Consider the following 26,511-nt stretch of genomic DNA (forward strand, 5'->3'; position numbering starts at 1 on the left):
TTTCATATTGTAGTAAAATGGTCAGGATTTGAAGCTAGGCCTTCTGACTTCAAGGCTAGACATGGAGTCTCAGAAGTATATTTCGGAGCCTATGTATATAACCACTGGGTAACTGAAAATGACTAATGCATTCTATTTCAATATAAATCTTTTTATTTAAAAAGTTCTTTTGTCCCTGTATTCACTGTTATTATTATTTATAATAATCCATGTTTTGGTAGCACTGAAAAGGTTTACAAAACTTTCTTTCCAACACGAACTAGATTTCAGAAGCATTATTATCTCCAAAAGCTCAAAGGGATCCTGGAATAATAGATTTAGAGCTAGAAGGTGCCTCAAAGGACAAATCATCAAATTTAGAGTTGTACTGGAGACAGCTCCAACCAGCTCATGGGAGTCAATTGCTAAATTTCATTGTGAGCATTTACACCTCTAAAATCAGCAAAAACCACAAATCCTAGCTTGACTTATTGTTTCATTGGGTGTCTGGGTTTAAGAAAACAGGACTTAAAATATAGTTGTCATTATTATTATTATTATTAATTATTATTTACCATTACCACCACCACTACCCCTCCTCTTCCTCCTCCTCCTACTGGACTGTCCTTAGGAAGAATTCTAGAACTGAATAATTGAGTTCTCTTTCCTACTTTGAAAGAAAGAATATTCAAATGAGAAAGGGGAGTATTTGTGCTCTGATAAAATCCCAGTTTAGGAGGATATAATCCCATTGTTGAAATGTCTTCTTTGATGTCAAACAGATGAGTGATTTCTGTCCATCACTTATAGTAATTCAATTCAACAAACATTTATTAAAAGCACCTATGATATTCGGGATGAGGAGGAGCCTGGCATAGTGGATAAAGGGCCAAGGTTAGAGTTAGGAAGATCTGGGATGAAATACGCTCTTTGGATGCTTGTGAACATCCTTTCAGTATTCATAGATGTGCCATATATGGTAAGACGATGCGATAGTATAGAAAGAGCACTGGCTTTGGAGTCCAAAGACCTGGGTTTGGAGCCTGTTTTTGCCATTTAATACTGGAATGACCTAGGGTAAGCCACTTTATTTCTCTGGGTCTCAGTTTCCTAATCTGTAAAGTAAGAGGATAGGGTTAGATTGCCTCTGTGTTTTTTTTCCTGACATTCCATGGTCTAAATAAATTCACAGCTCAGTACATAAATGCTTAACAAGGTTAAAAAAACCAAGGCAGGACTAAATAGAAGCAAATTGCTTACATTTAGCATCCTGTGGTTTCTTTCCTGACAATATACTCACTTTGTCTCCTACCCGCCCTGATTCTTTTAGTCAATTATTTGTCTCCTATCCAGTCCAACTCCACTCTCTCTAGCCATGCACCCACTACTCCTGCTATGCCTATATAACTAGAAAGACACAGTGTAGGAGAAGTGAATAGAAGGCTGGTCCTGGAGGGAGGAAATAACTGAGTTCAAATCCTGCCTCTGACACACACTATCTGTGTGACCATGAGCAAGTCACTTTATTTCTCAGTGTCTTGGACAACTCTCTAAAACTGTAAGTTATAGATCAGTAGCTGATCTGTAGTGGTAGAGGGAGTTTCCATGCCAGAAGTTCCCTACGTAAATAAAATCATACCAATATAATTATAGTTCTTAGTTTGAAATACAGCACTTAGCTATAACTTTCAGTTTGAAACATTATGCACTGAAAAGTATACAAATCTCAAATGAGAACAGGTCTTTTGTGATTAGGCTTAGTGAGCAGCAAGAATTCAGGATTAATTATCTAAAAGGTCCTAATTTCCCATTTTGGTCTCCAGAGTCCCTCTCAGTCTCCACAATGCGCAATGGTACATCCACAGGAATCATGAAGGGCAGAAAAGCCTCCTTCTTAGCTCATCTACATTTTCTAAGGCTTCAGCCACCCCATTAATTACTTATCCACTTCTATTACTACTTTCTCCACTAAGAGACAAATGAGCAGACTTTTCTTGCGTTTGAATTCAATTCAACAAAGATTCAGTAAGTGAAGTAGCTTCGGTCATGAAGGTACTTATATTTTTTTGGAGGGCTGTAAAGACCTTCCCGTACGTGCCTTCATGGGTTTGACAGTCAGTTCTTGGTTCATGGGCCAAAGAATTGAAACTATTATTAACAAAGAAACTAGGATGAACAAAATGTTCATGGATGAATATTAAGGATGCCTTAATTCCTTCAGGTCATCAGTTAAATGGCCCAATTTTCCATATCTAACAGCTCAACCAGTAAAAGAACAAACATCCTGGGAACTGGTTTCTAGTTCATGCTCTGCCACTAGAAAATATTATTAACAATTAACACTTATAGCATTTTAAACTTTCTAAAACTTTTTCCTCACAATGGCCCTGTAACTTAGGTATTTCAAGTATTGTCCCTATCTTATAGATGAGCAAACTGAGGTCCAGATAGGTTTAAGTGACTTGCCTATGGTGTCTAATCCAGAATTTGAACCCACAGGTCTCCTGATTCTAGGTGCTACATTGTGCTATCTGACATAGAAAGCTATGTAACTACAATCACACAGAGCAGGGATGGAAACCCAGGTCATCTGATTCCCAAGCCAATATTTTCCTACTGTGCTCCAGTGAGGCCCTACCTCTTCACCTGATATACTCCCACTCAACCTCATCCCAATCAGAAGTTGCACGGTGACTAGCTGAACAGTAACTGATATTCACTGCTCCTTTTCAGAGGTGAGGTGCCAGAGACTGAGATGCTAAAGTATAAGAATACTTATATCTGTCCCCTTTGGGCGATCCAAAAGCTTCTGAGAGGTATCAAAACCACCAGGACCCCGGATTTCCCACTGACTTAGTATCATTGGATTTAAAGCTAGAAGAGTCATTAGAAATTCATTTAGTCCAATGACCTCATTTTATAAGAGGAACAACTGTGGCCCAGAGACAAGTGACTTACCCAAGTACTGCATAATTAGCAGACTGAAGGGTCAGGTTTGAACCTGGGTCTTCTGACTGCAGATATAGTGCTCCATTGTGCTGCCAAGCCATTCCCTCTGTGGGTCTGATCATTGCTGCAATTTGGGCACCATTTGGTAAGTGAATCCTCTAGGCACAACCCAGGGGCCAGTAAAAGTAATGAGTTTTCAGGAAGTTTGCTGTTTATTCCCAGTCCGGGGTAGGGACAAATTCATCCTAACCACTAACTATGGTAATGTTAGCATTTTTAAGTGAGGAGGAAATAAAAAAGAAGTTCAGAAAGGGGAATGTATGAATGTGGAAGAATTAACGAGAACCTCAGATGGTCCCAGAGGAGTGAGTAGATACACTATGTCCCAGGGAGCCTGGGCAGAATGGAAAGCTCCTTGGGGGAAAGAAAGGAAGATCTAAATTCCCTAAAACGTTAAGTCCTTATTGTTTAATTTATTGTCTGTAAACAAGCGAAAGCTTCATCTGCACCAGGACTCTAAAAGTTTCTTTAACTATGTTAGCTGTCTGCCAAAGGGCCTTTATGCAAGTCTTTGCCATGTCACCAAACTCGAGCAAATGCTGGGACAAAGAGATGGTGGGAAAGACCTTGGGCTGGAGACTTGTATTGGAATATCACTTCTATCTTTGTTAAGTAGATACAGCTTCACCACAATTGTGAGTTTGTGCTCCTCCTTGCCTTTGCAGGGGTTGAAGAGATACAAGATACACCAACTGAAGTGTCTAAGGAACTCAGGGCTGTATAGAGTTTAACTCACATATGATAACGGGAACAGGTTAAAACAGGTTGGGTTAGGGGCAGGGAGGAAGAAGGGAGAATATCTATCCTTATTCTGAGCCTCTAAACAATGTTGTCCAGGGAGAGACACCAAAAAAGGATAGGAAAAGTCTGGTAGGGAGTGAATGCACTAGGGCTCAAGTAGATTTTAAACCCTCTTTATGGGTTTAAAAAAGTGCCTTGTACAAAGTCCAAATGATGGATACTAGGTAAAACCTAGTTAGGATTTTACTGGATCCCAAATCTTCTGCAAACATTTAGTCACATTAAACAAATATTTAAGTATCTCCTAGAAAGTTGATGACAAGGTATCTTTAGTACAATGGGAAGAATTCTGTGTTTGTGGTCAGAGGAGCTGGGCTCAAATTCCAGCTCTGCCAAATGCTATGTGACCTTGGGCAACTTGCCAACCTTCTCTGGGTCTCAGTTTCTTCATCTGCAAAATGAGGGAGTTAAAATGATGATCCTTAAGGTCTCTGCTAAACTACGATCCTATGATTTGTTAATTAGGAAATGAGTTATTTTTGTTTATCTTCATTTCATCACCATCACCATCACCATCACCACCACCACCACCATCATCATCATCATCGCTTGCTATAGCATCTCCTTAAATAATCTACTGAAGTGTGAAGAGGTTGTGATATATGCTGGGGAAGAAAGTAACCACATTTATGAAATCATGGCTCCTGGAAGTGCTGAACTCTTGGTTGCTACTGTCATTCAGTTGTATCTGACTCTTTGTGACCATACGGACAACATTGTCTATGGTGTCTTCTTGGCCAAGATACTGGAATGGTTTGCCATTTCCTTCTCCAAGTGGATCAAGGCAAACAGAGGTTAAGTGACTTGCCCAGGGTCATACAGCTATTAAGTATCTGAGGCCAGTTTGAACCCAGGAAGATGGGTCTTCCTGACTCCAGGCCTGGCGCTCTATCTGTTGTACCCCCTTGCTGTCCCAACAGGTTGTAAGAATTATCAGGTTGTAAGAAAAGACCAAAATCACATATGTTAAGATTTATATGAACTGAGGTAGAATGAGTTAAACAGAGCTAAGAAAACAATATACACAATGACTTTGTTTTGTTGTTCAGTCATGTCCAACTCTTTGTGTCCCCATTTGGGGTTTTCTTGGCAGAGGTGCTGGAGTTGTTTGCAATTTACTTCTCCAGCTTATTTTACAGATGAGGAAACTGAGACAAGCAGGGTTAGGTGACTTGCCCAGGGTCACACAGCTAGGAAGTGTCGGAGGCTAGTTTGAACTCAGGTCTTCCTGACTCCAGGCCCAGCGCTCTATCCACTGAGACACCCAGCTGTTTCAGACTCTACTAATTGCTGAAATCTACTAATTGTAAAACACTGGAGGAGCGGCAGAGGGAGATCTCAAATGCAAGGATTTCAAGTAGCTGACAAATCAAGTTCAGAAGAACCTTTATTTTAGTAAATTTTAGTAATATTTTAGTGAATTAGCCTCCAACAACTTCATTTTTCTCCTAGTAATAATTAGGCCTGGGTCCTAACACAGGTGTTACACTCAAAAAGAAGGAAAAATCCACTGCCTATCCATCACATAACAGTTGCTTCCAATCCACACTTGTCAAACATCTCCAAGAAAATGTCAGATGTTGTTTACTTTTTGCATTAATAAAACATCCCCACTGGCAAGGGTCCTAGAATCAGGCATGAAACAAACATTAACAGATGAGGAAAACAGGCACTAGAAAACATGCAAAATGACTTAACAAGGGGAGTAAATAAGTGTGCAGCATTCTGATATCCTTTCTGTCTCCCCTTCCTCCCCCTTGTGGTCTACTCCCCTCAGTCTTTCGTCTTTTGAATGATACCACTAGCAATTGTAAACTGAGGCAGGAGGGGAGTACAAAGGAGAACTGAAACGAACCCTTCTCTTCAAAGCTCTGCTGTTACCAGTAAATTCAACTGGATTGAAAAGAGTTCACATTTTTCTAGAACTTGAAGGCTTACAAAGCATTCCTTATATAGTATCTTATCTGAGTTTCCTGGCTCTCTCACCAATATATTGGTTCAAGCAACATTTCCCCATTTTATATGGGAGTCAAGCGAAGCTCTGAGAGGACTCGCCCACATTTTCAGTTTGGGAAATGGGACTTGAAGCCAGGCTGTCTGACTCCAGAACCAGAGTTCTAGAACATTCTGCCTTCTGACAGTGTCAGCTCTGATATTAATGTTCCCTGAGCTTGGTGTTCTCTATTATCCCTGCCACACTCTCCGCTCATTCTACCTGAAGCAACATGGCAGTAGGACTCCAAAAAGTAGTTCTCTATGGATTTTAAAATGTGCCTTGGGTATAGATAGCTAGGAAGTGATGCTTGATGGTATGGAAAATAGATCAGTTATTATGTGTGGTGAAAAGAACACCAAGACTGAGAATCAGGAGAGTGACTCGGGGAAATAGTAGGCCTGGGTTCAAATCCTCTTTCTGACTCTTACTAATGCACAAGGGTTTTCACTGGGTCTCACTTTCCCCCTCTATAAAAGGGGAGATTTGGTCTAGAAGGCCCCTGACATTACCAAGTTTAAAATTGTAATTGTATGATCCTACTCCTTATTTGACCTGTGACCTTAGGCAAATCATCCAAACTCTTTGTACCTAACGTTCCTCCTCTAAAAAGTAAGAGGGTTGGGCTAGATTATCTATAAGGTACCTCAAATATTTTATGATTCTAAGAGAGTGTTTGATAAAGGTATGGATAAGGGATTGAGAGTGGTGGTCTGGTTAGTATTTTAATGGAATTCCAAAAAGCCCAATTTTTCTCCCTGACTTAAGACCCAGTAAATAGAAAATTTGGCCAATGAGCACCGAGCTCATCTTCACTATACATTTGGGAATATGAATTCCTCTTTTGTGCCTAATCCAGGATTTTTGCCAAACTCACAATTTCTTTTTATTGTGAAACGGGGGTCATAAAACTTAGGCTGTATTTATGCTGGCAAATGAAGGGAAAGTGGGGCCAAAGCAGCCAGGTTCCAAACAGTATACAATACATGCTATTTCAACCTTTCCCCTTGGAGGCCTATTCAGAATGAAGCTTGCAACCCACTGCCTACCTGTACCAAGATCCAACGAAGCAACTTTTCACTAATTGCTAATTTGACCATCTATATATGAACATAATATAAAAGGCCCAAATAAGCATCTTGGGGAAACATTTGCGAATTTCTATTTCCATGTTCTGTTTTTTTTTTTTCTTTTTTGTAAATGATGGTATAGTGGAGAAAACTCTGAATTTGGAATCAGAGAACGTGGGTTCAAATCCCAGTTCTGCTCCTGGAAACCTATGTGTCTTTGGACAAATCTCTTATTTTTCTTCTGTAAAATGAAGGGGTTGGACTAGACTGTTCCCCGCTAGCCAAGGATAGAACAGATCATTCATAAAGATGGGTGCAACATTGTTCGGACCAAATGATACCATAGTATATTTGAAGTGATCAAACCAAAAGGCTGACTTCCATTCAGCCATCTCATATATCAAGATTAGATTTTATATTCACCTGCCCCCAGCCCCAAGTCCGACTTAGTATAAATCAAATTTGTATAAAACTGGACCAAAAGATCAGGAATTAGGGGCAAAAATCTCCTCCAGGACTAAATCTGTGATTCTGTCTTCCTTCTTTGGATTCCCACCACCTAGCCCTATGCCTTGCACATAGTAGGTATTTAATAAATGCTTTGTTGGCTGACTGGCTGATTATATACACTTTGGGAGGATCTGGCTCTTTGAATTAGCAATAGCTGTTCTAGTTAAAATCTGGCCTCGGACACTTACTAGCTGTGTGACCCTGGACAAGTCACTTAACCTCTATTTGCCTCAGTTTCCTCATCTATAAAGGAAAGATACTAATAGTACTTCCCTTCCAGGCATGTCATGAAGAACAAATGAGATGATGATTGTAAAGTACTTAACACAATACGTGGCACATAGTAAGCACTATATAAATGTTAGTTATTGTTGGTATTATTAGAAATTTATGTTCCTTTTCAAAAGACTTTGATTATAGCATTGGCCTTCTGTGCTATGTAAGATGTTCAGTAGGACTCTACTCTGTGCTCTCAGGTATCTCACTACAGAAAAGAAAAGGACTTTTAAAATACAAAAACAAGACACACTACCAAGTCTTGAAGCGAAGGGATTAGAAACCTGTGACTAATTAAAATGAATCACCAGACGGGGGACGGTGGCATTCCAAATGTGTGCCCCGAAACCGTACATGGCATGTAGAGTATCGCTAACTCAAATCACATGCATTGTGTCAGCACAGTGGCTTCTCCCCACCACCTTAAGATACACAGCCCTAATAGAGAGACTGGTTCCAACATGACTCATGTACTGTTGGGTTTCTATAACAGGCTCCCCACCACTCTCTTTTCCTCCAGAAAACAAACAAACAAAACAACTCAAAACATGCCATTTAGCATTCAGCTCCCGCTGCTTTCATTTTTCTAAAGTGGAAAAAAAGGTTTAGTATTTATTTCCTCTCTTCCAAAATGCACCTGGTGTCATTTCCTTTCAGTTAGATTGGCACCTCTCTCTTTCTTCAGGATGCACTAGGTCACTCAGAGAGAGGCCTTTGAGGGTATTATTTCTAGTTCCACAGGTTGGAGGGATCACTGCCAGTCTTACACAGAACGCTATTGTGTGATTACTATCCCAACAGCTACAGAGCGTTTAACATGAGACCTATCCACACATCTGACATCTCACTGGCTCACCTACCACCCTCCTACACAGAAGCTTGTAGAGATATAATAATAGCTGATGGCAAGAGGAAGATACTTCATAGATGAAGGCAAGAAACGGAAAATAAAAGGTCACATCCTGGATCCTGGGCCCTCTGAGAAGACCATTCACTCTTGGAGGTGACCTGGGGATCAACTTGGGCCAGCGAGGCTGACACCTTTACTGCTAGAAAAGAAAATTGGAACATGTGGTCTATTCACAGTGAGTCATCATTCATGCTCAAGAAATCTTTACTAGATTTTTGTTAAAGATGAAAGTGACCTTAGAAATCATTTAGTACACTTCTCTCATTTTACAGTTGAGGAAATTGATGCTGCAGTTAGGGTGGAAATAGTAAAAATGACTTATCCCAGGTCATACAGAGGTGTAACAAGGGATTTTTTCAAGGGCAAAAAACAAAACAAAACAAAATGAAACAAAAAAAAAACCAAAAAAACCCCCAAAGACCCAAATCAGTTGGAGGGGCTGTGGTGGTGCCACCAGGGAAAAGCATGCCCCTCTGAATGTCAGAACCCTGGGCCAAAGCCTCATTTACCCTACCCTAGCTCCTATAGTGTGGGGCCATCTCTAGTCATCCTGATCTATATCTCACCACTGGACCCAGATGGCTCTGGAGGAGAGAGTGAGGCTGGTGACTTTGCACAGCCCTCCCTCACTTAACTCCAAATTACTTGCATGTCATGGCATCACCTTCCTGATACCATGGTCCTCTTCAAAATGAAGGACAAACAAGAAGTTCCTACAGTGTAGTGATGCTTGGGGAAGGCTGGCAAAGGGGATGAAGGCAGAATGCCTTTGGCAGGAGGAGGAGGGTGTGCCGGGGGGATGATTCGTTTCCAAACAGAGAAGAAAGATAGGAATGAAGCTTGATTTTGCCCTGATTTATCAATTACTGCTCCAGTAGGGTAGCCTAGCATCCTAGAAGCCTGAAGAAGTTACTGTAACTTTAGCTGTAAGCTAAATTGACTCCATTGACTCCAAGACCTAGGAAACATAAGGCTAGTTAAGTCTAATGTAGACATGGTCAGTAAGGGAAGGGAAGTCGGGTCAAGTCCAAGGAGAGTAATGCTTCTCGGGAAGCCCTCCAAGTTAGCATACCGTGTCTAGCTTCTATTTTCATTTCATGTTCCAGCTGCTTCGTTTTACTCCTCAGCCCTCCCAGTGTTCACATCCCATCAAAGAAATAAAACGTTGGGTCCAGCTACTCACTATCAAGGGCTCCATAAATCCTAGTAACAAAAGGAGACTTAACTTTAGCAAATCCTACAAATCGTTTTGAACAGTAGGCCTGCAGAGGACCCTTCATGAATAATCCAGCACAGATTTCCATTTTTCAGAATGCAATATTTTCCCTGTCATTCTCCTGCCTCCCCCACCCTGACTCCTAAGGCCCCTCCACTGCCTGCAAGTTTTAGCAATCCTTTCATCCCAATAGGTCAGATCTCTGTGTCTGAGTTCCAGTGGAGTGACCCTGGTTAGGGGATTTGGGAGAGGCCTTAGGATTAGAAAAATCAAAGTCTTTAAAGATGAAAGTCATTTAGGGATTATCATTTTACAGGTGAAGAAAGAGAGACACAGAGAAAGGGAGGGGATTGCCCAAGGCCATGGGGTTGTTGAGTAGTTAGTTGTCTGGGACTAGTAATAAGAACTGGCATTTCTATAATACTTTAAGAGTACTGGACCCTGAGTCAGGAAGACCTGAGTTCAAATCCAGCCTCAGATACTCACTGGCTATGCGACCCTGAGTAAGTCACTTAGCCCTGTTAGCCTCAGTTTTTTCATCTGTAAAATAAGCTGGAGAAGGAAATAGCAAAACCACTCCAGCATTTCTGCCAAGAAAATCCCATATGGAGTCATGAAGAGTTGGAAACAACAAATAGTACTTTAAAGTTAGCAAAGTACTTTATATACAATTTGATCTTCCCAACAACCATTTTGGGGTAGTTACCACAGATATATTATTTTACCAAAGCAATGGAATTATTTTATATATGCATTTTCAGTTCTTTGTCAATACTCGGTGGCTGAAGTCAAATTAGCCAATGTGAGTTAATTTTTGACTGTTCTTCTGACCATTGATATAGGCCTGACAAACTATTTTCATTCCAATGCTTATTTACCTAACTTTTCTCTTTCATGGGCTATCTCAGGGACCTAGCAGATAAGCAGTGTCTCTTTATGCTTCTCTAAAGGAATCTTCCTCACTTTACCCGCTACCCCACATTTCCCTCAGCGTACTCCCTCATACTCCTGTGAAGCTAAAGGTGGGCCCTTGGCCGCTTGGAGGGCATGGGGGAAGCAAAGACTTCAAGGCAAGTAAAAGATACTAAGAGAAACTCTGCTCCAGTTCATTTACTCCACTGATCTTGAGGTTCTTCTGTCAGACTGATAATGAGGTTGTTTCAGATGTCCAAATCAATGAGATGGGGTCATCTCTCCCTGTCTCCCTCCCCTCCCCCGTATAGATCTAGCTCTAAAGGCCATCCACTCATCAAACATTCAATAGGGTCTACTAAGTGATGCTATGTGTGATACTGGCAATAGAGACACACAACTGGAATAGTTCCCGACCTCAAGGAGTTTACATTCTACCTGGAAAGCACAACAGGGATACAAATAGGAAAGAATGGGAGGCGTTTAGGTTTCGGAGCCAGAATAACTGTTTGAATCCCAATTCTGACCCTTCTTATGTGTATGTGTCTTCACCCTCCCTTAATCCACATTGACAATCAGTTGACAAATCTTATCATATCTATGTCCACACCATCTCTCACATCTGTCTCCTATCCACTTACACAACCAACAACCTTTTACCTGGACTATTTCAGTTGCTTTAACTAATTGGTGTCCTCAATCCAATTCCCTCCCCTCTCCAGTCCATCTGTCAAAGTGATTTCCAAAGCACAGTTCTGACTATGTCACATCCCTGATCAATAAACTCTGGTAGCTCCCTATCACCTCAAGGATTAAGTACAAATTCCTCTTTGGGCATTTAAAGCCTTTCACAACTTGGCTCCAACCTTCAGTTTCATGTTTTATTTTAATTCAGTTTTATTTTAATTACTTCCTTTTACACACTACGTGGCAGCAGTAGGAACTGGCCTTTTTGCTATTCCTCATATGTGACATTCCATCTTTCATCTCCCAATTTTTACACACATCTCCCATGTTTGGAATGAACTCTTTCCTCATGTCTGCCTCTCAAACCCCTTCCCAGCCCCCACCTAATGCCTTCATAGAAAGTATTCCTGAGTTGCTTAATTCCCCAGTTGTCCTCCTCATGGTATAAGACCCTCTGGGCTGCCCCAGTCTCTCCCCACTCCAATTTTTCCTCCACCTAGCTGCTAAGGTGATTTTCTTAATGTAGAGGTCTGACTATGGAATCCCCTACGCAATAAAATGTAGTGGGCCCTATTACCTACAAGATTCAACATAAAACCCTCTGCCTGGCGTTCAAAGCCCTTTACAATCCGGGCCCTTCTTGCCTTCCCAGGCTTCCCGCACATACACAGTATTTCTTTAACATTGGCCTTCTGCTGCTGCTCTCACTCAATAGTCTGTCTCTCATCTCTCCTGTGCCTTTTCACTGGCTGTCTCTCGTGCCTGGAATGGTCTCCTTCCTCACCTCTACCTGCCGGCCTCCCTGGCCTCTGTCAAGGCTCAGCTCAAATCCTACCATCTGCAAGAGAGGCCTTCTCAAAAAACCTCCCCCTAGAATGGCTGAACAAGTTGTGGTATATGAATGTAATGGAATATTGTTGTGCTATAAGAAATGATGAGCAGGCTGACTTCAGAAAAACCTGGAAAGGCGTATATGAACTGATGCTGAGTGCAGTGAGCAGAATCAGGAGAACATTGTGCATAGTAACAACCACAGTGTGAGATGACTGAATTTGATAGACTTAGCTCTTCTCAGCAATGCAGGGACCTAAAACAATTCCAAAGGACTCATGATGGAAAATGCCATCCATATCCAGAGAAAGAACCATGGAGTCTGAATGCAGAGTGAAGCAGACTATTTTCTTTTTTTTTTTCTTTCTCATGGTTTCTCCCATTCCTTATAAATCTTCTGTACAACGTGACTAATGTGAAAATACATTTAATAGGAATGTATATGTAGAGCCTATATTGGATGCTGTCTTGGGGAGGGAGGTAGGAGAAAGAGAGAGAAAATTTAAAACTTATGGAAGTGAATGTAGAAAACTAAAAATAAACTAAATTAATTTAAAAAAAACTTCCCCCTACTGATAGTGACTTCCTTTTGAGATTATATGTGCGTGTATATACATATACATATTATACATGCATGTATATATATATATATGTATGTGTGTATACACACAGGTAGGGGGTGGATAGAGTTTTGTAGAATGAGGAAGACCTGAGTTCAAATTCAGTCTCAGATATTTGCTAGCTATGTGACCTGGAAGTCACTTAGCCTCCTTCAGCCTCAGTTTCCTCTTCTGCAAAATGAGGACAATAGCCTTAAACCACTATATAAATACTAAGTTATTATTAGCTATGGTGTATCTCATATGTACCTAGTTATTTTCTTCTCATATATATTTTATATATACATGTTAATGTACGTGTTTTCTTCCCATTACAGTATAAGCTCTTTGAGGGCAGGGTCTGCTTCATTTTTTCTTTGTATCCCCAACATCTTGCACAGTTCCTGGCACACAATGAGTGCCTAATAAATGGGCCTGAACTCATTCAATAGCTCTGGAAGTGAGTCAGGACCTATGTGTCCTTTGAAAAGATGATCAGGGCAACGAAGATGGAGAAAACAGGATGACAGGCAGATCTCTGTTGATTGGTTATGAACCAAAGTGAGAATTTTTTTCTTCTCATGTACATTCTAAGCTCATAACACACAATACTATTTTCAGATCTGTGCTTGGCTTAAAATATAAGAAAAAACAAGGAGATTGAATTAAAGCAAAAGTCATTGGGGTACACATTCAAAAAAGAGGAAAGCCAAATAATATCAATGCTTTCAATGGTGGTATGATTATGCTTCCCTTCTTCCCCCCAGCCCTGACTGCTTTGACAAAGCTTAGGGTCCTGGACTTGGAGTCTCAGAAACCAGGTACTTATTACCTATATAAAAGTCAGATACATACTCCCTATGTAAAAGTCATTTCATCTCCCGGGGTCTCAGTTTCCTCAACTGTAATAGGGGAATCGAACTTGGTAGATTCTGAGGTTCCTTCCAATTCTAGATCTCTGATTTTATTCATTAGATATTAAAAATTTCAAAATGTGTCTAACAGTTGATTTCACTCAAAAGTACCATTCTGACACTAAGAATAGATCGACCTCAATAAACCTACAAATCTGTTAAGAAACCTGTGTAATTTTATCCTGTCTTCTTTTCTTTCCTGGCTTTGAAATGTAAGAATGGATAAAGGTCTGGCCCATTGGTGAAATAAAGTAGCAAAATGGTGGGATCACTCATCTGGAGCTGGAGTGAACAGAGAATTCAGAGAGAAGGGCAGCCAGATGGGATGCATGCCTTTAAAACAGTAGTTTCAAGCCACTAGGAAGACAGTGAGGAGAGAAAGAAGTTACAGAGCCCCAAAGCCCTAGATAGCAGGAGAGTCTGCTAAGTTCAAGGAGAAGCTATTAGCCAGAGAGTGGCATTTTAGAGTACACAGGGGCAGCTAGGTGGCTCAGTGGATAGAGCACCAGACCAGGAGTCAGAAAGACTCTTATCAAAATCTGGCCTCAGGCACTTACTAGCTGTGTGACCCTGGGCAAGTCACTTAACCTCTATTTGCTTCAGTTTCCTCATCTATAAAATGAGCTGGAGAAGGAAATGGTAAACCACTCCATCATCTCTGTCAAGAAAACCCCAAATGAGGTCATGAGGAGTCAGACAATACTGAAAATGGCTGAGCAACAACAGAGTACACAGAGTAGTGTTAATGAGGTAATGTGCACATTTCTTTTAAATAGCTGCTTTGGGCTTAGTAGCTGCTAGAGAAATGGGTCCACCAAGGGAGAAACAAAAATTCAAAAGCAGAGGATCAGCACTGGTTAACAGGCAAGTAAGAAGGTGATCAATGTTTACCAGCGGAGGGAAGAAGTTACTAATACATTTTCTTCTCTAAACAGAGAGCAATCTAGCCTGCTGGACTCAGTCTGAAAGACAGGATCAAAAACCATGATTTCTAGTTGTGTGATTCTGAGAATATCACTTCATCTCTCTGAGCTTTGGTTTCCTCCTTTGTAAAATGAGGCCGTTGGACTTTAACGACTCGTAAGGGTTCTTCTAGCTCTAAATCAATCAGTGGTTCTATGATCTTATTCCTTCCCCCAAAATAAAGACAAAAACCTGTGTGAGCATACTAAGAGATATATTCTAGCTCTACTTCTCTTGGATGCTCAAACCCTAAGTCAACCTTACTGCTTGGCCTTTGCTACTTAAAGCAGGCCCCGCTGGTCACTTGGAGGCAGTTACCTAAGGTATAGCCATTGCCCCTTGGAGAAAAAAATAAAACAAAATAACTTCTATAGGACCTGTCTTATAATCTTAACCTTCCCTTTTTTATGTGCATGGTAGAAACATCATGCCATAAAGAATCCTCATCTTTCCTTAGCATGTACAATCTGTGTCATGATGAAATTTTTATGGCTTAGCTAAACATCTGCAAAAAAAAATATACCAAAAAACCAGCCTGCCTGACAGTCTGTTCTATGGGATTTGAACTGTAAAAGAGACAAACTATGCCGGGAGTCAGCCAAACCAATGAAATACCTGCCAAACCACACCTTATCCTTCTCAATCAGCAAAAATATTATCCACTGCCTGATTCCTCTTACCTCACCAATAAGGGCTCATTTATTCCCTTATTAGGACACTGGCAGTGGAGAGAAAGACTGGCCATACATGATGGCCCCAAGAGTGGCTTCGACAACATGTGCTGCTCATCAAGCAAAAAGAGAAGCGGCTAATAGACACAGAAGGGAGGGGACTGGAAAAATTAAAGCCTCATCCAATGGAGGACAATCCATTTGGTATAGGCCACAATTATGGTTTTGTAAAGAAAAGAAAAAAAATAAACCGAAGCACTAATATACTTTTTTTTAAAAATGCATTTTTAGGAAGGGTGTTTTTGAAGCTTTCCTTGGAAATTCAGTTCAGAGAAGGCTTCAATTGAGAGTAGAGAGGGAATTGATTGTAGGGAGGCCAACATCCATTTGGCTTGGGTTACTGGCTTAGATGGGGCTGAATTCAACTGATTTTCACCGATCCTGAACAGCCTTGGGGCAGAGTCTCTCCCTGCTGTGGGTCACCATAGTATCAGCGAAAGAACCAGTTCCCTTTGGACTTCTGGGTAGATTATAAGAACCACATCTAATGGCTATGGCTTTTCTCCCCCATGTTCCTTTTATGCTCACCCTGTGACCTTGTTTTACATTCATATCCCTCTCCCTCAATCTTTACCCATTAGCTAGACTGAATCTTTTATTATTATTTCTTAAATCACTGTTTTAATTTTTTCTTCTTCCATCACTACTGTTTCCCAAATGTACCTTTGTCTACTAAACTTAAGGCATTAAGAGTCCTTTCTGCAATCCCTTTGGGGCTGTGGACAAGGCACCCTTTTCCCCCAATTCTGGTTGTGCTACTCTGTTCCAAAGAACTCCAGGACTAAGGTACTTTCAGAGCTAGCTCATACTAAGTTGGACCAGGGAGTCCAGTTCAGACAAAGCTCTTAAGAAGATTCAAACTCTTGTGTTTGCTGAAAGACCTCTTGGGTCATGGTTATTTAGACTTGATCCCTAGGGATCACTTTTTCCATCTAGGACTAGGCAGCTATTAGACAAGACTCTAGAGTTGGGGTTCTTAACCAAGGGGTCCACAGATAGATTTTAGGGGATTTGTGAACTTGAATGGGGAAAAGAACTATATCTTTATTTTCACCAACTCTTACTGAAATTTAGAATTGCCTTCAATTATTTAAAAATATGACTCTGAGAAGGGGTCAATAAAGGAATCCATGGCATACACAAAAAAGTTAAAAACTCCTGCTCTGGAGATATATGGGAGGATTGTCAGGTAAATTGAAAGCAGGGCCTGTTGTATCCTGTTCTTGTTGGGTCTTCCAGGTTACAAATCCCCCACTTTAATGAGATTAGAAATTTAAATGTGATAGTCATTGCCAAATGAAAGTGAAATAGAATACAAAATTGGTAATGAACAGAATGATATGGACAAGATATGCCTGATGGGTAAAAAGGGAGAAAAGAAAGAGTAAAGAAACAGGTAATATAAAATGAAGGGGCATTTAGTTACCTCATTGGGTGGTTAATACAGATAAAGACATAATTTAGAAGTAGTGGTCAGGTGATGGTTAAACATTAAAAAAAATAATTAATTAATTAATTTATTCTTAGTTTTCAACATTCACTTCCATAAATTTTAAATTTTCTCACCCTTCCTTTCCCCTCCCTCCCCAAAGTGGCCTCCAATCTGATATAGGCTCCACATACACATTCCTATTAAACATATTTTCACGTTAGTCATGTTGTCTATAGAAGAATTTTGATAAAGGGGAGGAACCTTGAGAAAGAAAAACAAATAAAACAAATAAACAAACAAAAAAAGAAAATAATCTCCTTTGCTCTGCATTCAGACTCCATAATTCTTTCTCTGGTTGTGGATGGCATTTTCCATCATGAGTCCTTTAGAATTTAAACATTAAAAGATTTTTAAAATTAAGCTTCGGTTGTTTTCTTTTAATTTATATAAAAGGTCATGTGACAAGAATAATAGGAAAGATAGTAGAGTTTATCTTTTCAAGAGAGGCTGTCTCCCAATGGGGAAAATAAAGCACTTATAGCTGTACATGCATCATCACTTAGGGTCACTGAATTATCATTTAGTTACTAGGTTGGTAATTGGTAAAAAAAAAAAGTCTCACCAAGTTTTGAAGAATCAATGCATATGATTCACACCTCAGGAGCAGCTCACTCATCATTACAATCTAATGTAATAACTTGAATGCAGAGAGCTTCACTGACTCACCAGACACTGATAACTGGGCCATTGTCAATCTATAAAGGCAAGCCCCTAAGCCTTCTTAAAGAGTCAGAGCAATGGTCAACAGGTCCTCATCACCTCATGCCTGGACTATTGTAATAACTGTCTCCTTCATCTATCTGTCTCAAGTCTCTCTTTTCAATTCTCTTCCACCATCTATTCAGCTGCCAAAGCAAATTTCCTAAAGTGCATGTACTGCTCCCCCCCTCCCACTCAATAAACTCCTGTGGCTCCCCATTACCTTCAGGATTGAGGCTTCTAAAGCCTTTCACAAACTGGATCCTTCCTTCTTTTTATACCTTACTTTCCTCTTTGTACTGTATGATCCTGCAAAACTAGTCTTGCTTTTCCTTGTACATAGCACTCCATCTCCCAGTGGTGTGCCTTTTCACTAACTCTTCCCATGTCTAGATTGTTCTCCTTTCTCACCTCTGTCTCTTGGCTTCTCTGACTCCCTTCGAGACTTAGCCTAAATCCCACCTTCTTTAGGAGGTCTTTCACAGTCTCCAATCCCCTACTACTAATGCCTTCCCTTTGAAATTTTGTTCTTTAGCCATTTTTCAATCGTGTCTGACTCTTCGTGATCCCATTTGGGGTTTTCTTGGCAGAAATAATGGAGTGCTTTGCCATTTGCTTCTCCAGCTCATTTTATAAATGAGGAACTGAGGCCAATGGGGTTAAATGACTTGCCCAGAGTCACACAGCTAGCAAGTATCTGAGGCTAGATTTGACCTTGGGAAGATAAGTCTTCCTGACTCTAGGCTCTGAAATTACCTTCCATTAATATGTATATATATATATATATTTTTTTTTTCTATGTACACTTGTTTGTATACCATCTCCACCATTAAAATGTGAGCTATCTGAGGTCAGGGTTTTTATTTTTTGTGTTTTCTGGACCCCCAGTACTTAGCACAAGCACTGGTTGATTGACCAATAATCGCCAAGGATTCTTCTCTGTCACTCCTTTGGATGGATCTTGACAGAATACAGGAAAGTATCGTTTTAGTGTGTGAGAGTTATTGCCTATGTTCAAACTGAGTATAAATAATGAGAACTGAAGAGAGGTTCTGTACTCTAAACATCCTGTGGAATTTGGAGGGGAGGAGGGGAGAACTGGATAGAATGTTCTGTCTAACCAAGGAATCTCAAACATCTCCTCATTGATAATAACAAGACTAGATAAGGCCAAGGGATGCCAACACTCCAGGGCAAACTCTTTATCCCTTGACATTGTCTCCACGGTCTACTTGTCTTATAAAGTATTTAACCCCCATCAGCCTTTATTAAACATAGATGGGTTTAGCTATTTATAATTAGAGAGGTCAGGCTTTTCCATGACCAGAGAGGCATATTTCCTAGTCATAGGGAAGAAATATTTTCACACTAGCCTCCTCCAGCTCACTTTGATTTTGTATCCTTGGATGGGTTTACATGCAGTCTGAGTTAAAATAGGAATGCTAATAATAATGATTGCTAGCATTTACATGGTGCCTTAAGGTGGACAAAGCACTTTAAAGATATCTCATTTTATCCCCAGAACAACCTTGTGAGGTAGGTGCTATTATTATCCCCATTTTACAAATGAGGAAACTGAGGCAGACAAGTTAAATTACTTGTCCGAGGTCACACAGTAAGTGCCAGTGGTGGAATTTGAATGCAGATCTTCTTGACTACAGGTCCAGTCAGTGTTCTATCCATTGCACCACCTAGCTGCCTCAAAATCAGACCAGAAAAATGACTCAATCAGAGCCTGAGGTTTTATGCATGATTATTAGCTACAACATTCATCTGCAAGTTTCTAAGACGTACTAATGTTTTGGGTTACCAGGCAACTGGTCAAAGAAAGACATATCCTCATTTCCTCCCTCACATTTTCCAGCTGGCCAGAATTTTAAATATACTTAATGCTTGTTGATTTGTTAATTAGGAATAAAAATTCATGTAAAATGACTTGAAATTTTATAGTGCTCGGTTTCAAGATCAAATGATTCTAATTTACTTCCAAGTGGCATTTTTGGATGACTTCTATCTTTTTCTGGGATGATCTTTTGACTTTTTTTCATTCCTTTAGTGGCAGCAGAGGATATGTCTAATTAATCTTACAGATGGCCCTTCAACACCATCTGACATCATGTGTAATGGGCCAACATGTACCGTAATATACACTGTTATATGTCATTGCTGATGAAGTCTAATGTTTAATTAGTCGTGTCCTCCATTTTCTCTCCTTGCTGTTCTCCTGGTACTCTTCTGGTATCTGGTAACCACATGTAGGAGAGACCTAAGACTTATTGCTCTGCATCCTAGAGAAAGTCTGGAGAGTGAAAGCATTCCTCTACATCCCATGGGAAATGGGAAGAGCATGGTTCTCACTGTGGAGGGTCAATCTATCCTTTGCGTGATAGGTCCCTTTCTGAGCTCCTCCTGTAGGGGTTTGCCTAAGCTCAGTCTTCCAACCCACAGGTCCCAAGAAAGACAGACTTGCAGATTAGCTATGTTATATAGATTTCAAGTCACATAAAGTTAGCCACTTTCAGCTACAGTGCCTAGGATGAAGGAATATTTTGCTCCAAGAGCAAAAGTGACTCCCCAAAAATGCCTCCTTCTGATCAGGGAACCCAAACACAGGGGTTTTGAGTATTGTTAGCAGAGATACTTTTTAGTTTTTCTCTTCCCTTCTATTCTATAGCGGAAAAAAAGAAAAAGACTGAAGAGTTGGATAGCAGAATAGGCAGACTAAGGTCTTCCCTTTTGCTTGAAAAAGAAAAGATACCAAAGGTCAAAAGAAGCAGGTAGGAGTCAATTTAATATTATATTAGCCTTATACCCAGAGAATAAAGTTACCACAAGCCCTGGGAGGGTTTAAACTCTAAAGTAGGATTCAATGAGGACTGGAAAAGAACATTCTAATTAAATTCTGAAACTAATATAAAGGTTGTAATAAAATGATAAGGGAAAACTCCAGTTACTACATCCTAAGTTTTAACTTTATTAAAAATAAACAGTACGATAATGATCTACTTTTCCCTTAAGTGATGTGGATAGAGTGCTGGGCCTGGAGCCAGGAATCTGGAATCAAGAAGACTTATCTTTCTGAGTTAAAACCTCAGACACTTACTAGTTGTGTGACTCTGGGCAAGTCACTTCACCTTGTTGGCCTCAGTTTATTCATCTGTAAAATGAGCTGGAGAAGGAAATCGCAAACCACTCTGGTATCTCTGCCAATAAAACCCCAAATGGGGTCACAAAGAGTATGGCCCAACTGAAAAATGATTAAACGATAGCAACAAACCAACTATGTGCAAAGAACTATGCCATTCACCAAAGATAAAAATGCAAAAAGGAAATAATGTCTGCCCGAGAGACCTTGTAATTTACTGAGGGGCTACTACAAGTCCATAGATATACAATATAAAATATGCCAAAAATAAACACAACATGACTGGGTGTGAAGCTCCAAAAGACTCAGGAGGGAATTAGGGAAGGTCTCTTGAAGGGAATGGTGTTTGGAATCCTAAGGGAGGGTAAGGGTTTCAGGAGGTAGAAGTGGGGAGGAAGAACATTTCAGATTTGGGGGACAGCCTGGCCAAAAATATGGAGGCAGGGGATGGACTTTTGTGCACTAAGAATAGCTCACAGGCCAGACTGGCTGGAATGTAGACTACATATGGAATGGGGTAATGAGTAATCAGTTTGGAAAGATAAGCTGGAGCCAGATTGTGAAGGGCTTAAAATGTCAGATGGAAGAGTCGATATTTTCTCCTAGAAGCAATAGGGAGCCACTGAAACTTCTTCAGTAGGGAAAGGGTCAGATCTTGTACTGATATTAATTGGCAGCTATAAGGAAGATGAATTAGAGAAGATGGATTCAAAGATAGCACTTAAGAGGTTGTTGCAATTGTTCTGGTGAGAGGTGATGAGGACCTGATTTGGAGTGGTGGGAGTGGAGGGAAGAAGAGAATGGGGGTGACAGATGTTATAGAAGTAGACAAGAAAATCTGGCAACTGATTGGTTATGGGGAGAGAGTGAAGAGATGAAGGAGATTCCTAGATGGTGAACCTGGTGGCTGAATGACTGGTGATGACCTCAACAGAAATGAGAAGGGTGGGGAGCAGAGAAGGGTAAAGAGTTCTATTTTAGTTCTATTATAGTTTGAAATGCCTGTGGGACATTCAAGGGGAAGATGTCTAGTGGGCAGTTGAAGGTACAGGATTAGAACTCAGGAGAGAAATGAGAGCTAGTTATGTTCTTTTGGGAGTCATCTGCATGAAGATGACAATTGAATCCACGGTGGCTGATGAGATCACCAAGAGAATGCAGAAAGAGAAGGAAAGAGGAGACCAGACCGTAACTGTGGAATATACCCACAGTTGTGCATATGGGGATTGGAGTGGCAGGTGGGGAGACAACATCAATTAATAGGTCAGAAAGGTAGGGAGAGAACCATATTATAACAAAATACACAGTCACAGATACACAAAGTCACAAAAACCCAGAGAAGAAAAAGTATCCAGAAGGAGGTGGTGGTCAAGTGTCAAATGATGCCCAAAAGGCAAGAATTATGAAGAATGAGGAAAGATCACTGGGTTTAATGATGAAGAAATCACTGGTGATCATGCAGAAAGCAGTTTCAGTCAAATGGTGTGGGTGGAAGCCAGTTTCAAAAGGGCTGAGATGTGAGTAGGTGAAAAAGATGAGGTAAGGGCATATAGATAGTTCCCTCTTCTCTGTTCCTCCCCACAATTTCCCTGTGAAAAGGAAGAAAGCAATATGAAGAGAGCTTGAGGATCAGAATAGTAGAGTCAATGGAGGTTTTTTATTTCCTTTTCATAAAGATGTAGGAAAATGGGCATTTAAAGTGGAAAGCTACCAGAATATATTCTGACCCTAGGAAAAAATGGCAACTGTCAGAAAGCCTCATGATGAACAGAGAAGTAGAAAAAATATAAAAAAAAACAGACAAAAACTACAAAAACATGGTAGTTGGGAACCAGTTAGTATAGGAGTAAACAGTTCTATGACACTCAATAGCTCCTGAGGATATCACTTGATGTTACTATTTCCAGTCCTCTTGCCCAACGTTCGGAATCACAACACTAAGTTATTAAGAAAAGTTTAAGTTATGTTGAGAATGCCCTTTTAAATAGGCCACAAGAGTATGTGATACATTTTAGAAAGTTTTCCAAAAACAGGGTTATAATTAAAGAAGAGTTTCAGCGTTTGAAGTAGGCTTGTTATCTGAAAACTTTACTTATGAGAAATACTTCTCTCCCTGTTAATGTCAGATAAGTAGTTTTATTGTACTCATTGCTTCAGATCTTAACAGACCTGTTCCAATTCTAAAGAACCACATTAAAGTTATTCCTCTAATATGGGCCAATGGTATGATAGGGCAGCCAAACAAAGCTAATGCTTAGGCTACCTTAGGCTTATTCTTGCTGTTGTTTGTTCTTCATTCTCAACTAAGACATCAACCATGATTTGCAAGTGAATTGGATTTAAGTGAGGCAGGGCTGTGCAAAGTCACCAGCCTCACTTTATCCTCCGGAGCCATCTGGGTCCAATGGCAAGATATGGATCAGGACGACTGGAGATGCACCTCCCCACCCCCCTACCTTAGGCTACGTTAAGCAGGACTAGGGAAGATGTAGTTTTACTGTGTTTTGCCTTCATCAGACCAATACTGTGTTCAGTTCTGGGCACCATATTTCAAGAAGGACATTGATCAGTTGAAGCATGTCTAAAGGAGAGACAAGCAGGAACATTGAGATGATGCCAAATGGACACCAGGGGAAAGAACTTATGGGTGTTTAACCTGGAGAAGAGAAGACCTAGTAGGAACATCATGACTATCTTAAAAATTTCAAAGCCTGGGGAAGAGAGATTAGATTTATTCTGCTTGGCTCCAGAAAGCAGAAATAGAAGTAAAGGACAGAAATTGAAAATAGACAAAATTGGCTTGTTAAAAAGATAGACTTCCTAAAAATGAGAGCTGCCCACAAATAGAATGGGCTGCCTCGGCAGGTATATGCCTCCTCACTGGAAATCTTCCAACAGAGATTGGATGACCACTTGTCAATTGCATTGTAGAAGGTGATTCCTCCTCAGGTATGGGTTGGACTAGATGGCCTGTGAAGTTCCTTCCAACTCTGAGATTCACAGATAGATTTTTTTTTTCTGGAAGCATTTTGTCCCCCAGTAGGAAAATAGAATAGATGATTATTAAGGATTCTTATAACCAAAGTATTAAAGACATGTAGTACTCTTCAAAGTTTTTTCTGTTTTATGAGTACTGTAGTATAAACAAAAGCTTTTAAATTTTTTTCTTAAATCATCATGCCACTTAAAGGCATGTTTCTTCACCAAGAATGCTGATTTTTACTGGCTAAGGCAATAACTGTTTAGCCTTGATCCTGAATACAGTGTATCCCAAATTTCAACTCTGTCCTTTTCCCCATCTAGAGAAATATGGAAACCTATGTCTTTGTTTCTCATTATTGAAGACAATTATCTAGAAGTGAAGTTATTAGCAGCTTGTTGTCATGGACAAAGTACCTCTCAATGATCTTACCATAAATGTAGTCAGCCTGTTGCGTCAACTGACATTTATTAAATGCTTACTATGTGCTAGGCACTGTGCTAACATCTCAGAATTCTAGGGCTTTCAACAGCCAGTTTACACACACCTATAGTAATTATAAAGCTCTTATGTAGGTCTCAGCATTCAAGAAGGTTAATATTCTCCATAGCAAATATTGCCTAACTCTTTTTATATTGTTAAGACCAAGGCACATCTCCATACAGGAAGGCAGGAGAACTTAGAACTCAGGTAGCTTCGTGGCCATGGTAGACTAATACTATCTCCAAGGCAAAGAGATCTATCATACTGTAAGCTGTGTGCATATTTACAGTGGGCAAGAGCATTGGACTTGGAGTCAGGAGGAGCTGAGTGCAAATCCTTCCCAAGACACTTATTAGGTGAACCTCAGTTTTCTCATCTGTAAATGGGCAGTTAGCCAAAATGGCCTCTGAGGTACCTTCCAGCTCTAGATCTATGATCCTATGACCTGGGTTTGTTACCTATTACTTGTGTGACTTTAGGCAAGTTGCTTAAATTCTTTTAGTGTCAATATTCCCTAAAATAAGGGGGTTGGACTAGATGACCTCTAAGGGCCCTTCTAGCTCTTAATCTACGATCCTTTGAGTTCTGGTGCTTGGTCCTCCAGTCTCTCTAGAGTTACATTTCACATGAGCTGATTGTTTTGTTCACACAGTACAACAAAACTTTGGACGGGGAGTCAGAAACCTTGAGTTCTAGTCCTGACTTTTCCACTATCCGTGTGGCTTTCAACAAATTACTGAATCCCCTAGTTCTGTTTGCTCTTATATCTAACAAGGTTGTTGCACCATGGTGGCCCTGTATGGTACTTTCTAGCTCAAATATTCTATGCCTCCATGATTCTCTGACCTTGGAGCACATTATCTGAGTAATTCCGTGATCAGTATCATATGCTCTTGACTTTTCTTGCCCTTTTCGGAGAGCTTGTATAATGAAGGCTTTTTGTTATTTACTCTGAGGATTGGGCAATAAATGACTTAGATGAAATCTGTGTCCTGTAAAGTGATTGCGCTGAACAGAGGGACTGGGTTTAAATTAACCGCAGGTTTTTTGTTTTTAATCTTAGAATGCCGATCTGTAATAAATAATATCTCTCAAGAAGCATGCCCCTAAGTGTGATAATGAGCCCACCTCTGATCGTGTATTACAAGGCACAAGATGGGAACAAGGAAAATAAGAGATGTTAGAAGACATATGGCATTTAGACCCAAGTTTTGTACAGTTTTAGAACTTACTGTACCTCCTTGACTTCTTACCTCATCCAGGTTTCTACTGCCCTTCCAAACCTCCTTTCCCCCAACCCCATTACACAAAATTCAATGCAGAGAAGCAATAGAGGCAAGAAATCAAGACAAAGTAAACACTCACTGAGAGAGACTGGATAGGCTCCGTCTTCCCTGAGATCTGCTGAGCATGTCTACAGCTGGGAATCAGTGGTAGCTGCTGCCAGGTTCAGTGAGGGACTGGACAAATCGTTAGGGTGTGGAATGGGACAGGAAGAATGTCATTTTCGTTTCAGTCCTAATGGAGTTTGCAGGATGCTCCCCTGTTCACCCTATGTATTAACATTTTGGTCTGCCCCTGTGACGAAAGTCTGAGCTTGTCCTCTGCCAAATCTACTCCTCCCAACCCTTCCCCTCCGCATATGATCATCAGAGAGCTGATTGTTACTTTTTACTGTAATCTCTCTAATAGAAGCCCTTATTTTTTTGTACCTCAAAGGCCCCATATTTCTTCAAGCTTCTCAAGAATTTCATTACCGGAGAGGAGTATCACAGCAAGGACTTGAAATGCTTACCAACAAATAACTCCTATTTCAGTAACCATTTGAGAGAGTTTAAAATACAGGTCTATGTTCTCAAGATTTTCTGAACGTTGCTGATCATGGCCAACATTAAAAAATATATATATACACACAATCTCATTGTGAAAGGATCATTGGGGATTAGCCTCCTGTAAAGTTCATCTGGGTACAGTTCTCTAGCAGTTGCTCTAAGATCTGTTCTCAATTAGTATTGGTGTAGGTGGCCTCCAAAGTAAACAGTTCCCACTATGAAACTGAATCTAAGAAACCTCTCTTGTCCCTTTTATCCAGGAAAGGATGCATGAAATGTAAATGCAAACCAAATGCAATAAAGATGGAGACTCCCCCACCAAGTAACTGGAGGCGCTGGGTGCTCATACCCCTCTGAACAAGGGAGGCAGGAGCAGGCCTGTGAACATGTTGAAACAAACAGCCAGCAGCGGAGATTGCATCCATGCCCCTCAGTCTGTGAGTTTACCAGCTCAGCCAGGGCAAGGTGAGCCTGGACAG

At 40.4% G+C, this 26,511-nt stretch overlaps 1 protein-coding gene across 3 annotated transcripts in view; it reads right to left on the reverse strand.

Annotated features, from left to right (window-relative positions):
- The window catches only part of CALD1 (caldesmon 1), an 81,876-nt gene extending 56,074 nt beyond the window's left edge, over positions 1-25,802 (reverse strand). The window contains exon 1 of one of the 3 annotated variants that reach the window (XM_036761742.1): positions 25,566-25,802. In XM_036761742.1, the coding sequence (XP_036617637.1) occupies positions 25,566-25,612 (47 nt within the window). In that variant the 5' untranslated portion in view covers positions 25,613-25,802. The remainder of the gene's footprint in view (positions 1-25,565) is intronic. The other 2 variants (XM_036761744.1, XM_036761743.1) reach the window with 2 other exon arrangements.
- Between the last annotated feature and the right edge of the window lie 709 nt (positions 25,803-26,511).

Source organism: Trichosurus vulpecula, chromosome 5, assembly GCF_011100635.1.
Source record: "Trichosurus vulpecula isolate mTriVul1 chromosome 5, mTriVul1.pri, whole genome shotgun sequence".
Classification (NCBI taxonomy): domain Eukaryota; kingdom Metazoa; phylum Chordata; class Mammalia; order Diprotodontia; family Phalangeridae; genus Trichosurus; species Trichosurus vulpecula.